General features: G+C 41.2%; 1 protein-coding gene across 3 annotated transcripts in view; it reads left to right on the forward strand.

Moving 5' to 3' along the window:
* Positions 1 to 4,866: 4,866 nt before the first annotated feature.
* The window catches only part of RAD4 (DNA repair protein Rad4 family), an 88,551-nt gene continuing 80,191 nt past the window's right edge, over positions 4,867 to 13,226 (forward strand). For 2 of the 3 annotated variants that reach the window (XM_086806286.1, XM_086806284.1), the window contains exons 1-5: positions 4,867 to 5,237; positions 5,713 to 5,790; positions 6,185 to 6,312; positions 6,533 to 7,018; positions 7,119 to 7,211. In XM_086806286.1, the coding sequence (XP_086662412.1) occupies positions 5,195 to 5,237; positions 5,713 to 5,790; positions 6,185 to 6,312; positions 6,533 to 7,018; positions 7,119 to 7,211 (828 nt within the window). In that variant the 5' untranslated portion in view covers positions 4,867 to 5,194. The remainder of the gene's footprint in view (positions 5,238 to 5,712; positions 5,791 to 6,184; positions 6,313 to 6,532; positions 7,019 to 7,118; positions 7,212 to 13,226) is intronic. The other variant, XM_086806285.1, reaches the window with a different exon arrangement.

Consider the following 13,226-nt stretch of genomic DNA (forward strand, 5'->3'; position numbering starts at 1 on the left):
TCGTGCTATCTCACCAATAACCCTATTCTTTCTCTCGGCAACTCCATTTTGCTGAGGTGTGTACCTACATGTAAGTTTCCTTCATACCCCATGATCTCTCAAGAAAGCATCAAATGCATGTGATGTGAACTCACCTCCACCATCTATCCTCAAACATTTGATCCACCATCCGTATTGCTTCGAACTCTTTGAACTTCCCAAATGCTTCACATTTTTCCCTCATAAAGTAGATCCATGTCATTCTACTATAGTCATCAATGAAGGTGACATAATACTTGCAACCATTTATGGATGGGGTTTGTGTTGGACACCAAATATCACTATGATATGATTTCCAAAGGCCTCCTATTTATTTGACCCTCCTTTGGAAATGGAAGTCTTGCTTGCTTCCCAAACTGGCATGCATCACATACATGATTGCTTCCATCATGCTTGAACCTTGGAAAATCACCAACAATCCCTTTGGTTTGCATAGACTTTAGCTTTTGGATATTCACATGTCGAATCCTCTTATGCCACATATCAATGCCTTGCATAATGCCATGACTATGTAAAAACATGGCTGATCTTAACTATGGAATACCTACATCCACAAAATAAATAGTCTTCCTTCCTTTTGTCCCTTTAAGCTCATATCCATTCTTGAAGTCCTCAACAAAATAACCATATTGATTGAACCTTACGTGCAATCCTTTTGCCTTACGTGCAATCCTTTTGCCTTGACCCATGGATGCAATATTCTTAGTGTTTGATGACACATACAATACATTGTCTTCACTCTCCCATTATGCATCTTCAATGGCACATATAATACATCCGACATTGTCTTCACTCTCCCATCATGCATCTTTAACATGAGTGATTTGATGCTGCGAATCATCTCTAGTAAGCACATATCCCTCTGTTTATGTGGGTAACTTCCTATTGCTTACTTCTATCATCACCTCCCTGTTTACTAGATGATGCACAGTTTCCTTGCTGCAACTTTCCACTTTTAAGGTCATTCTGCTTTTTATAGCAGTCCTTTGCCATGTGCCCTAGTTTGCCACAATAATAACACTCTATGCTATTTGCATTCTGATTTCTTTGCCAACCACCTCGACCTCTTGGCTCCCCTTACCTCTAGACTAGCGTCTTCCACCTGTGTATGATTGTTGTTGTGAATCATCCGACTGTTGTTGTCCAGAATTATAATTTCCTTGTCGGCCACCACCTTGGCCTCGACCACGACCTCTACCGTTTCCTCTACCTAAATTGGAGTAGAAGGCGTGTTCTGATGTGTTCTTGGTTTGTGAAGAAGATTCCTCACCTGAAGACTTTTCTTCTATGATCATAGATACCAAGTCTCAAAAGTTGGGAATATTCTCCCTGACTGTAATGGTCTTGAATGGCTTGTACTCTTTGCCAAGCCCATTCAAACAGACACTTGCCAAGTTATTATCTTCCACCGATACATTGATAGACCCAAGGGATTCAATAATGTCCTTGATCTTTAAAGCATACTCATTGATTGACATGCTTTTCTTTTCCACAGTATGTAACTCTTGCTTTAGCTACAATTTCCTTGCCTTTGTGTTGGCCTAGAATATCTGCACACCAGATTCTGCCACGCAACTGCTGGAGTGTTGGCATCTTGTATGTGTCCTATCATTATGTCTATGACACTAATTAAAAGCCAATACATGAATTTCCTTACACCCTGGTTCCAATCCTTCAATGCCTTTATGTTTACTGGAGTGGCATTCTCTTCAAACAACAATTACATCAGGATCACATATTGGGAGGCTTCTCATTGTCTCCTTTGACATAGTCCCAAAATTCTTTACCCATAAGGAAATTGGTTATTATGAACTTCTAAGCATGGAAGTTGTTCTTGTCCAGCTTCTCACACTGACAATTTGATTCATTCCGTCACCAGACATATTTTCCTGCAACAACTAAAAAACTGCACAACAGACAATTTCTGTATGCAAACCTATAACACAGCAGTATCTTCTGTGACTACTACAGTGGTACTTTACACAAACCTCTTGCTTGCCTCCTTAGCTCTCACACGAACCGGAGCTTTGATACCATAAAGAGAATGTGAGAGAGAGAGAGAGAGAGAGAGAGAGAGAGAGAGAGAGAGAGAGTGAGCTTGAGTTTCTTGCAAGCAAACACACACACATACACAAAAGAGCGCAAGACACAAGAGAGATGGATGGCTAAATTTTCTTCTATCTTCTTCTCTTCTCTACAACCATATAACTAAAAGATAAGAGTACATATATAAAGGGAAAGTAGTCTCCTACAATATACAAAGTGGTCGGTCTATCGTGTGCCATAACTCTAGTACTACAATTTGGTTGTCACATAGCCTGTCATCCACTAGTGACATATCGACCATAATCTCACCAACCATGCCAGTAACATAAGTGTGGAAGCTATCACCTAGGCGGGTCATCAATGTCCGCCCATAGCACTAGTTGATCTCCATATCTCAACACTCTATACCATGTGATATACATCTATTACGATCATTCTCGAGGTTTATGTAGCTATTATAGGAGGTTGTTAATAATTTTGCTTACATTGCACATCCCCGTTGATTTAACTCCTAAAAAAAGCTAAGCATTTTCATTGAATTGAGAGACAAGATAGATCTTTGAAGCTTTGAAAGCTCCTACTCATGCACCAATGTTACAACTACATAACTTGCATAGACCATTTTTCATAGTTGTAACTGTCGATCCTAGTGGTTATGGGGTTATTAGAGCAGTTGTTATGGAGGATGGGAATCTCTTAGCCTATGAGAGTTACAAGGTAAAACTAACAGAGAGGAACTATAGTATTTATGATAAAGAGTTAACTGTTATGGTGGTACATGCTCTGCAAACGTAAAAGAATCATTTTATGGGATCAGATTTTTGATAAAGATAACACACAACATCAATAAGTTTCAACTACTTTCGATTTTAGATAGGCATATCAAGTGGACATCTTTTATTCAGAGTTTTCAACCTATAATTCAATACTAACCCAATAAAGAAATATGGTTTTTAATGCTCTAAGTAGAAGACCATCATTAATCACATCTCAATCATAGAGTAAACGCTTTGAGGCAAGGAAGGATATCAAGTTGTGAGATGATAATTGGATTCTTGTCAATGATTATTCATCCTATGAGGGTTATATTTTCTATCAGAAAAGATTATCTCATCACATGAGACCTTTTACAAAGACAATGATATGGAAGGGATGCACCGGCCTCCACCACACATGGTACATAGGGGGTATCCTTTACGGCTTGAGAATTTACTAGCCTACAATGAAAATGGATGTAGCCACCTTTCCTACTTAATGCATGATATGTCATAAAATTAAGAGCTACAATGTTAAGCAACAAGGTTTATTGATGTCATTGCCTATAAAACAAATTAATCGTGGAAACAGATCTCGACTGACTTCATTTAACATGGGTGTTTGCAGAAGCGTGTTTATGATTGATAAAATGTGATTAGTGCCTAATCAAAACTTAAACATACTCAATACACAGTAGAGAGAGAGAGATGACCTAATCTATCATGAATTACTAACATTAAGTATATATAACGCTTAATAGAGATGTTGAAGGGTAGCACTACTCTTGAGTCCTCAATGATGATGCCTAATTGATCAATGAATGAATATGACTATGGCCTAGACTCCTATTTATAATGTCTAATGTTAGTGAGTTGACACCAATCCTAATAAGAATGTCCAACTATGTGTGTTCACACAATAACCTAATAACTTTGTCAAGACTTGGCTGTTGTTTGGGTGCGTAGATAATATTATAAGAAACTGGCACAATAGCCCTTACAAACACATAAATTCAGCCACATACTTGACCTCTAAGCTTGGCGAATCGGTAAAAGCATGTCCACATTACACTTGCGAGAGTGTGCACATGACATACCCTCCTGCTTATAACTTGGAGCACGGGTGCAACTGATGCTCTACCACTCCAACCTGGTACAGATCTTCTTGTGAAACTCGCTCTCTGTTCTACATACTAGTCCAAACTCCAATAACAGAGCTACTAGACCAATAATGTCTATGCCATTGCCTCTCCTTGGGAAGTGTGGGGCAGTGGAACTACCTCCTTTACCTTGGATGCTTAACTAGCATGGTAGACACCACTACAAAATCACTCATCTCCTCCTCCTCCTCCTCAAGGGGTTTAGAGAGAAAAGTCTAAAAACTCTTCCATGTCCTAAAAAACTGGAATGGACTCTAGGATGAGTTGTCCTCCATTTGTCTGGATCACCTCCAAGCATGGTAGTGTCTACTCCTTGAGCTTAATCTCTAGAATTTTGTCCTCACATGGGAGCTCTCTCTCATCGATATACCACTTCCTCTCTTGAAAGCTGTTTGGCATCCTCAGACACTCCCTCCGATACCAAGCATTATGAAGCTTGGATGCATACAAGCATAAGACTTAAGGAATTTTTGTGGATTTGTGGTCTTGCATTTGGAGCTAGATTTGTTAGTATTAGGGCTAGACTCAAGGATTTTGGTGTGGATCTAAATGGCAGGTGGTCTTGCATTTAGAGTAGATTTGTTAGTATTGTAAAGCAATGGATACCAATATCCATCGTATGTCAAATTTTTCAACTAGAACACAACGTGTGCAGGGACATAGGACAAAGTTGCTAAACATGGCATATGTCTCCAGATTAGGGGCACTGCCTTAAAATAATATAAATGCTTTTCTAGATTTTAAAATTCTCCTTGAGGATGTAGTCGGGTTTGTGAGGGTGTTCCACTCCATTGGGAGGAACCCAAGTTTGAACCCTATTGTACTTGATGGGATGCTTTAATCCATCCATAATAACTAATCTCTCTCTCTCTCTCTCAAAGAAGAAGAAGAAGTCATGATAAGGAGACCAAAATGCTTGTGAAATGGATATGACGATAATGTGCAAGCAACCTGGGAATTAAAGGAACTTAGGTTGTGCGAGAGTGTTGTCATCTCACATGGTCTGGCCGGCACCCCTTACTTTTGTCGACCAGTACGTATGAAACCAGTCGAACCCATTAATCATGGACAAAATTAGTTCTTTCTAAAGTGCAGACCGACCTGAGACGTTGAGCCCACGTTTTTTTTTTTGGCATTCCCAAGAGGTTTTTCTGTGATACTGCAAGTTGACCCATTATCAATTTTCATTCAGAAATGAACCCCAGAAGAAACACAAGGTCTGGCCAGCTCTCTTCAGGTATTGCAGCGCTCTCCTCAACGCATTCATTGTGTGATTATAATAAATGAGGGAAAATTAAGCATACCACTTTCCTCTGTATTTAGGTGACTATTGCATATCAGAACACATTTTTCGTTGCGTTCTTGCATACTACAATACATTTTTTTGTAAAACTTTTATTAATTTTGCAGAATTGCATTTACCGGGGCAATAGTGCATATCAAAGTATAATAAATAAATACATAAATAATATACATACATACATACATACATACATACATACACATATGTACTTACAATACTTTGAGTATAATTTAGAACTTGGACATTATATTAGGTTGTTCTCAGATATGTAAGAAGGGTATCTATAGTAATTAAGTTTGGCTCAATGATGTATTTTTGATGCTTCACGTGTGTTTAGTGCCTTCTTAAGAAAACAGTAGTGTTTTACTGATGTTTTGCTGACTCTCCCAAACTCATACTGTTAATGCAGACTTTCAGGGCCTTTTGGAGAACTTACATGCTCCTTCTCAAGAAAACTCTAGTCAGAACAGCTCTGCACCTGAACATTGTAAGTAGTGTGGTTGCAGTTCACTATCTTGCCATGGAGCACGCCACTAAGCTCATGTTTGTAATGAGGCAAAGCCATGTTAGAGTTGCTGGGATGCCACCGGATGGTAGTGTGAGCTAATACATGCGGCCTTATGATGTCGTTCATATTCTATGCCTTGTCTGCCATCTTGATTACAAAATTTTTAATCCAGACTCATTTTTCTATGTTTATGAAGTAAGACTTAAGTCATGTGCGTGTCAAACAACACATGATTCATGTTCATCAAAATGCCGATGATGTTGGGAGGGGGGATCGCCCTGATAGACATGTTTCTTCTTTATGTAATTCTTACTTGGTAGAGTAGAATTTTTTGTTATAAAGCATTGATTTTGGAAAATCAATTTCATTCCAGCAACTCTAGCAGAAGCATCCAAACAAGATGTTGGCAAGCTTCTAGATCGTGCTGGTGTGAGGGCTGCAGCATCCAAGGAGCGGTCAAAGAGAGTTAGGGATGGTTTTAACCCTAATAGTGGAGTAAGTGTATGTCAACACAATCTCTGTAAAACAACAAACGATTAAAATTCTATTTTTTTAAAACTTGAATAAAAAAATTCTTAAAATTCTCTTGTAGCAAGTAAGGCTTTCCACATTTTTTCTCTAAATTAAAACAAAACTTTAATCATGCATTTTTTTAGATGGGCATTTTGTATTGGTAGGCCAGTCCAACTGTTTGAAAACTTCTATGTGTGTATGTTGCCAGAAAAGAGGCAGGAAAAATGTTTTTCTTGAAGGAGAGGCGAACCTGTTTCATCAGCGAATCAAGAGGCATGATGGTGGACCCTGTGAAAACTCTTTGATATGTGGAGCTGTGGCTTCAACTTTAGTGGATGTCAAGTATGGTTCCTCTACTGGGAAAGGTGGCATCCCAGCTGCCAGCAGTGAATTGGTTGAAGTCGGGGAGAATGATGAGGCAATGCTTTCAAAGTATCTGGACACGTGTGTGCCGATGGAGCGGAAACAGATTCAAGATTTGAGACTGAAGGGTGAAGATGTTCTAGAAGGGGGGTCTTATATGGATGATGGATTTGAATGGGAGCTTGGATCTGCTGCTGTCGCTGGCGGTGATCAAGAAGACGATAAACCGTGGGCTGGGGAGATCAAGATTGAAGTTGACATGGACACCCCTGAAACATTGGAGAAGAAAGCAGGGAAGCGTATCGTAAGGAGAGCTAATGCAAAAGATAAGGTTCACCACTGTTTTAAGTGCACAACACTAGGTGGAAAAAATCAACCCACATATATGCATTGGTCTTTTCCCTTTTTGTGACCTAGTGATGTTCTTGCAGGAGTTTGCAGAGCTAGTTCACAAGACACACTTGCTGTGCTTGATTGCGAGGGGGAGACTTGTTGATGCTGCATGTGATGATCCAGTTTTACAGGTCACAGCTTACCACCTAAAATCTAGTGCAGAAGGAGAAGATAGGATCTTCTTTAATACAAAATGCTCACATTCAAAGAACAATATCTATGAGAAGAAAAAGGGGGGGAGAAAGAAAGAAAGCTTTATTAACTTCTGCTGGTGGACGCCAACTTAATCTATGAGACTGAGTACAAACATGAGACCATCAAAGTCTTAAGTGTCTGGAGTTTAAAAAAAACGGAAAAATCTAGAATTGAAGATAAACCCTTCCTAATCAGTTTGTGGAGTTTCTTGGCTGGGAGATGCATCACTTGGAGGCTGAGGATCTACTGGCTTAGGTTTGTCGAATTCTTGGATGAGGGCCCTTCCAAAGGTAAATGGACCACTCATTCTGAAGAGTGTAAGGGATTTTGTTAGGTGACACCAAGGTGACAGCAAAGGAGAGCTTTCTTTTAGTGCTAAATGTGTGTGACAGCTTGTATGTGAAACCCCTCTATGTTTTGCATGTGAATCATCTTAAAAAAAAGGCTTAGAGATAAGGTTGACCTTAGAGATTCTGCAGATAAATGTCAAGCAAGCAGAGTATGTGTAACAGGGAGCGTGTATCTCGGGATGATCAACCATTAACTTAATTAACCGCACATAAGCAGGAAGGATGAAACCATTTTGATCTCATGACCATAAACATTGCACTAGGGCTCAAAGATGGGTCGGGCCCGCCCCCCCTCCCTCTCTTATGGTATTGTATCATCAAAAGGGTGTTGATTCTTGTACAAGCTTTGAATGACTGGGAGCTACTGGCATTATACAATTACAATTGAAAACATTCTGAGAGTAGTGCATCGGTGTACTTGATCTGTAGAACACGTGTGTCTATGTGCAAGAGAAATAGAGAAGAGTGTTGCAGAATCACACAGCACATACAAGTGTCCTTAAACTACTGTGTGCATTATATACAAGAAAAGGACGATTACAATTGAATTCTCTGTTCGAGAGAGAGGCTGAGAGTGAAATCGTCAACACACAACCCAAACGATTTTATGAACACCGACATACTCATTTGTTGCAAAGCTCTCATCCTTACTATGTAGGATGGGTGGCAATATCACTTTGCCATAAGGGGGCCTTTCTCGTGGAGGTATGCATTGTGCTATTCTATGCAAACTCTACCAGCGTAGGTACTTCTCCCAAGCTGTTTTTTGATCTGCAGCATAGCATTTGAGTGGATCCAACATAGCTGAATTCACTACCTCACTTTGTGCATCCACCCGTGAGTGATAAACCAACGAAAAGTCCAGCTTCGTGCCCATATTTTCAAATACAGCTTTCCAAAAGAGGCTTGTAGTCTTGGGATCTCTATCCCCCACAATGGACTTAGGCATACCATGGTGTTTGAACACTTGTGCCACAAATATCTTGACTATACTCTGGCTAAATAGTCTTTTTGACCGGCAAGAAGTGTGCTTGCTTGCTAAATGTGTGAGTAGTGGTCCAAATAGCATCATTGCCTTGTTGAGTACGAGGCAAATCCATGATAAAGTCTATTGCAATACTTTCCCATGGTTGCGAGGGAATAGGCAATGACTGAAGCAAACCTGGAGCCTTTTGCCTGTCAAACTTGACCTTTTGGCATGTGATACATGCACGTGCATATCCCTCAGCCCTCAATATCCTTGCGTATATGTACGTGCATGTGATGCATGTACGTGCATATGATACATGCACGTACATATGCCTCGATATCCTTGCGCATACTTGGCCAAAAGAAATAGCACTCAATCATGCACGTAGTAGGTATGATACCTCTATCTTGTAGAAGGAGGAGCATGGCACTCAGCAATGACCTTTTGCCTCATGTTTGACACAATACATGTACAGTTATCTTTCATGAGATAGTCACCTTTGATCACGTATGAGGCATGTATACGACCAGTCATCAAATCAACCCATAAATGCCCAAAATCAGCATTTGTATGGTACAATTCACACATGGCAGATAAATCCCCATGTGCAGCAACTGACACTGTAGTCACATATGGCTTTTTGGACAATGCATCTGCCGCCACATTCTTCTTTTCCCCCACCATGAATGGTGTATTTATTTTATTAGAATGATCTAAATCTCCAAATAAAGACTGGTTCTTGACTTGCACTCTTCACCTTGGCTGAGCACTCCCCTTGGCCGTCCTGGCCCTTGGAATACACAAGCCCCTATGTGAATTATGAGATGATTGACCTGAATTACGCCTTGGGTATTTATACCCCTAAACACTATTGATCGGCCTATTCTTAATTCTCCCCACAACCTAGATTTCTCCAGGGTCTGCATCTTCTTGTTCAGATATGTCCACGTGGCATCCAAGTGCGGGATGCACGTGACATCCTCTTCTGCTTAACTTGACGGAAGTTGCATAGCCTCCTAATAGTGTGTCAATAAAGCCAGATAGTCTTTGAAGAATTCTTTGTCAAGCCAAACCGCTTCATGAGTCCCTCGGTCTTGAAACTTTGTGAGGAACTATCTTTGTCTTCGGCTTGAGCCAAACTGCTTCATGAGTCCCTCAATCTTGAAACTTTGTGAGGAACATCTTTGTCTTCGGCTTGAGCCATGCTTGAAGCAGTGCAAAAGGATCTGTTTTGGAACCATTACTCAGCTTCATCAACTATATCTTGTTCCACCTCGTCATTCACTTCTCAAGGGATTGGACTTGCATATGGTTTTAGCCAACTGACATGGAACACATTGTGCATAGTCCAGCTCGGAGGTAGCTTCAACTTCATTGACACCTCATTGATCTTTCTCTGGATAGGAAATGGTCCGAAGCTCCTGAGCGATAACTTTGGGCATCAATTGTCCACGTGTTTCAGTCTTTGCTTCATAATCCGAAGATAAACCCAATTTGATAAAGTTGCACAATGTGGAAGCCAAACATAGGAGAGAAGGAGAGAGGCAGAGAGGGGGAGACATCAGACAATGAACATCTTATTATGTAGCATGAGACTTTGACAATGGCAATACTAGCCAACAAGTGGTGTAGAACAATGTGCCTATGAATGAATGAATCGAGTTGGATACAAGTGATGAGAGAAAGAGGACATTATATAGGGAGACCATGTAGTTGGCCGAATGTCCTAAAGCTGGCCGACAACAGTCCCACTGCAGAAATCCTCACGACTAGTTCAAACATGAGAAAATATGAATATGTCAATAAAAGGTCTAGAACCCACAACACTTGAGAACTTCATATCCCTTCGGTCTTTGTTGACTTGTCGAGTGTAGGCCTCCTGTGCTTTAGCCAACGTGTCTTTAATTGATTCTAAAATCTCCTGGTAAGACTCCGTCATTTTGTTCGCTTCAGGTATTGAAGACGAGGTTCTGCTCAATAGCGATTGGAATGGTCTTCCAAACGCTGCTTCATATTGAGTCCTTCCAATAGCTGGAAAAAATGAATCATTTAAAATTGCTTGAACTAGAGGCAAATACGATTCCCACTTACCTTGTTGATCGTGGACATAACACTTCAGCACATTAAAGGCCAACTGGTTGTAGATTTTTGTCTGGCCATCAATCTGTGGGTGAAAATGCACTAGGAAAATTCAATTTAGTATCTAAATTATCAAACAATGCCCTCAAGAAATGACTGGTAAACTTGGCATCTCGGTGTGACATTATGGTCCTAGGGATCTCGCCAATCGGGTGCCAATGCCGAATGAACAAATGGGCAACATCTTCGGCGGTCACATTGGCTCTGCATGGAATAAGCATAACAAATTTGCTAAATCTATCAACAATAGTTAAGCACTGGGTACGATGCTTACTCGGATTGGGAGGCAGATTTGTGACAAATTCCATCGATATATCCTAGAAAGGTCCTTTGAGAATTGGTAAAGGCTGTAACAACCTTACAAGAAGCTTTCACTTTTTGACAAACGTGACAGTGTTGCACATGAGTGAACACATCGTGCCTCATTCTTTGAATGGGAGAAGAAGAATTAGGGTTAGGTTCATGTGTGGGAGACATACACAGAGAGAACAAGGGAGAGAGAGAGAGAGAGTTGTGGGGATAAGTCAACTCATGGGAATGAGTGTGTGACTCCCCTATCACACATGTGTATTGCACTAGTACACATAGTGCACTTAGTACATTAAAAGTACTAAGTGTACTATGTACTATAACTTATGGGCTTGTACACACTATAAGGGTGGGCATTATGCCTTTACTCCAACAATTCTTGGCCAATAGTCTTTCTAACTTCTCTAGAGTTGAATTCATGTCCCGGTGACCACCAGTGATGGCGTCATGGGTGTCATGGAGAAGAGCTGCCCTGAACGACTTCATGACACAAAGTCGGTCTTTGTAGAAAAGTCAACCATCTTGTATCAAAAACTGGCATGGTCCTGTGGCATCCAATGCTTGCTCCCACTGTGCACGGAATTCCTCGAAATCCGTTTATGTGTGCTTCATGTCATCTAGTCCCGTACCAACAAGGTCGAGTCTAGTGGTTTGAATCAATGTCCATGTTCCCTTCCTGCTCAAAGCATTGGCCATTGGGTTGGCCTTTCGTGGAAGGTAGTCGATCATACCACCAAATTGCTGGAAGATTTAGCTTTAATGGTACTGACGGTCACTCCACTGTGCACTTGGCATTGTCTGAATCCAGCGCAATGCATGATGGTCAGTGTGAATCTCAAATTCACGGCCATAAAAGAAAGGCTTTAAGCGCAGAGTTCAATCGGGCGAAGAATGACTCATCCCATTCCAGTGGATAATGATTCTGTATGGTTTAATGCTTCCAATGTTTCAAGGCCTGAATAACTGCTAGGAGTTTCCGATCGTAGATAATTTGTTTCTACAGGCAGTAACTTACAGGACATGTAAGCTACTGGATGGCCATTCTGTTGCAATACAACTCCAATTGCGATGTTACTCACATCGGTGATTACTTGGAACGGCTCGTCCCATGAGACAAGCGCTAGACAAGGCGCTTCTGACAAAGCCACCTTGAGGTTCTTGAATGCCTTCAACACTCGTGGAGTCATTCGGATCCGCTGCCTTCTAGTCTTGACACCCTTTGGTAGATCTGTGAGATCCACTAAGAGGTTAGAGAATCTCTCTATGTGGGTGGAGTGTGCTTGGCATATATCCACAAAGGATCTAATGTCGTATGTAGTCTGTGGTATCTCCCAATTGACAATCTCGACTACCTTGGTCAGATCAAGTCGGATGCCCTCAGCATTGATTATGTATCCAAGGTAGTGAATCTTGACGTAGAGCTCATTGCTTTCCAGCAACTTCAAGACTTTCTCCACATCAATGTCATGCTGCTCAACCGCAGTTGAAAAATACCAGTATGTCATCCAAAAATATGAACACACTCTCCAATCAAGTCCCAGAAAACCCGCATCATCATGCGGTTGAATGTGGCTGGGGCGTTCTGCTAGTATACACTCAATGCCCGCCTCTTAGCATGTATCTCACTTTGATGTATAATGCACATTTGTTAGGCTCCCATTATGAGGAGTAGCCATGGTGCATGTCTTTAGTGGCAACCCCGGCTTAGATGCCGATGGGGTCATTATTGTGACCATTGATGATGGTGGGGCTCGGGGAAGCACCTTGACTGGGGGGTTCGGGGGCAGGAGTCTCCGAGGCGACAGTATGAGGAATATTTCCTAGAATATTCTCTCTGGTACCAGGTCCATTATTAGTGGGCGGTGGTTGGTGGTCAGTTGGCTAGGTTCTTGATACGCGGGTGGTGACCGGGTCTATGCAGTGTAACCGTCCTCGTTGTATACGCGTCTACCACACCGCCTACAGTACTATACATGGACATGGTTGCCATGAGCTAAGGCATCTAATGCTTGTGAGTATTGATCCCCTTCTACACTTCGTACATCCTCCATCCAGAGTCTGTCTAGATCGCCATGTAAGCTCTACTTGAGAGCGCATGGGTGGACATCACTACTATCACTTGTATCCCTTTTGGTATAATCAAAAATTTTGAATCCTCTCCATTGTGTATTTATTGCATTGTC

The sequence above is a fragment of the Cibotium barometz genome, chromosome 12 (assembly GCF_041138505.1).
Source record: "Cibotium barometz isolate CiBa-2024 chromosome 12, ASM4113850v1, whole genome shotgun sequence".
NCBI lineage: Eukaryota > Viridiplantae > Streptophyta > Polypodiopsida > Cyatheales > Cibotiaceae > Cibotium > Cibotium barometz.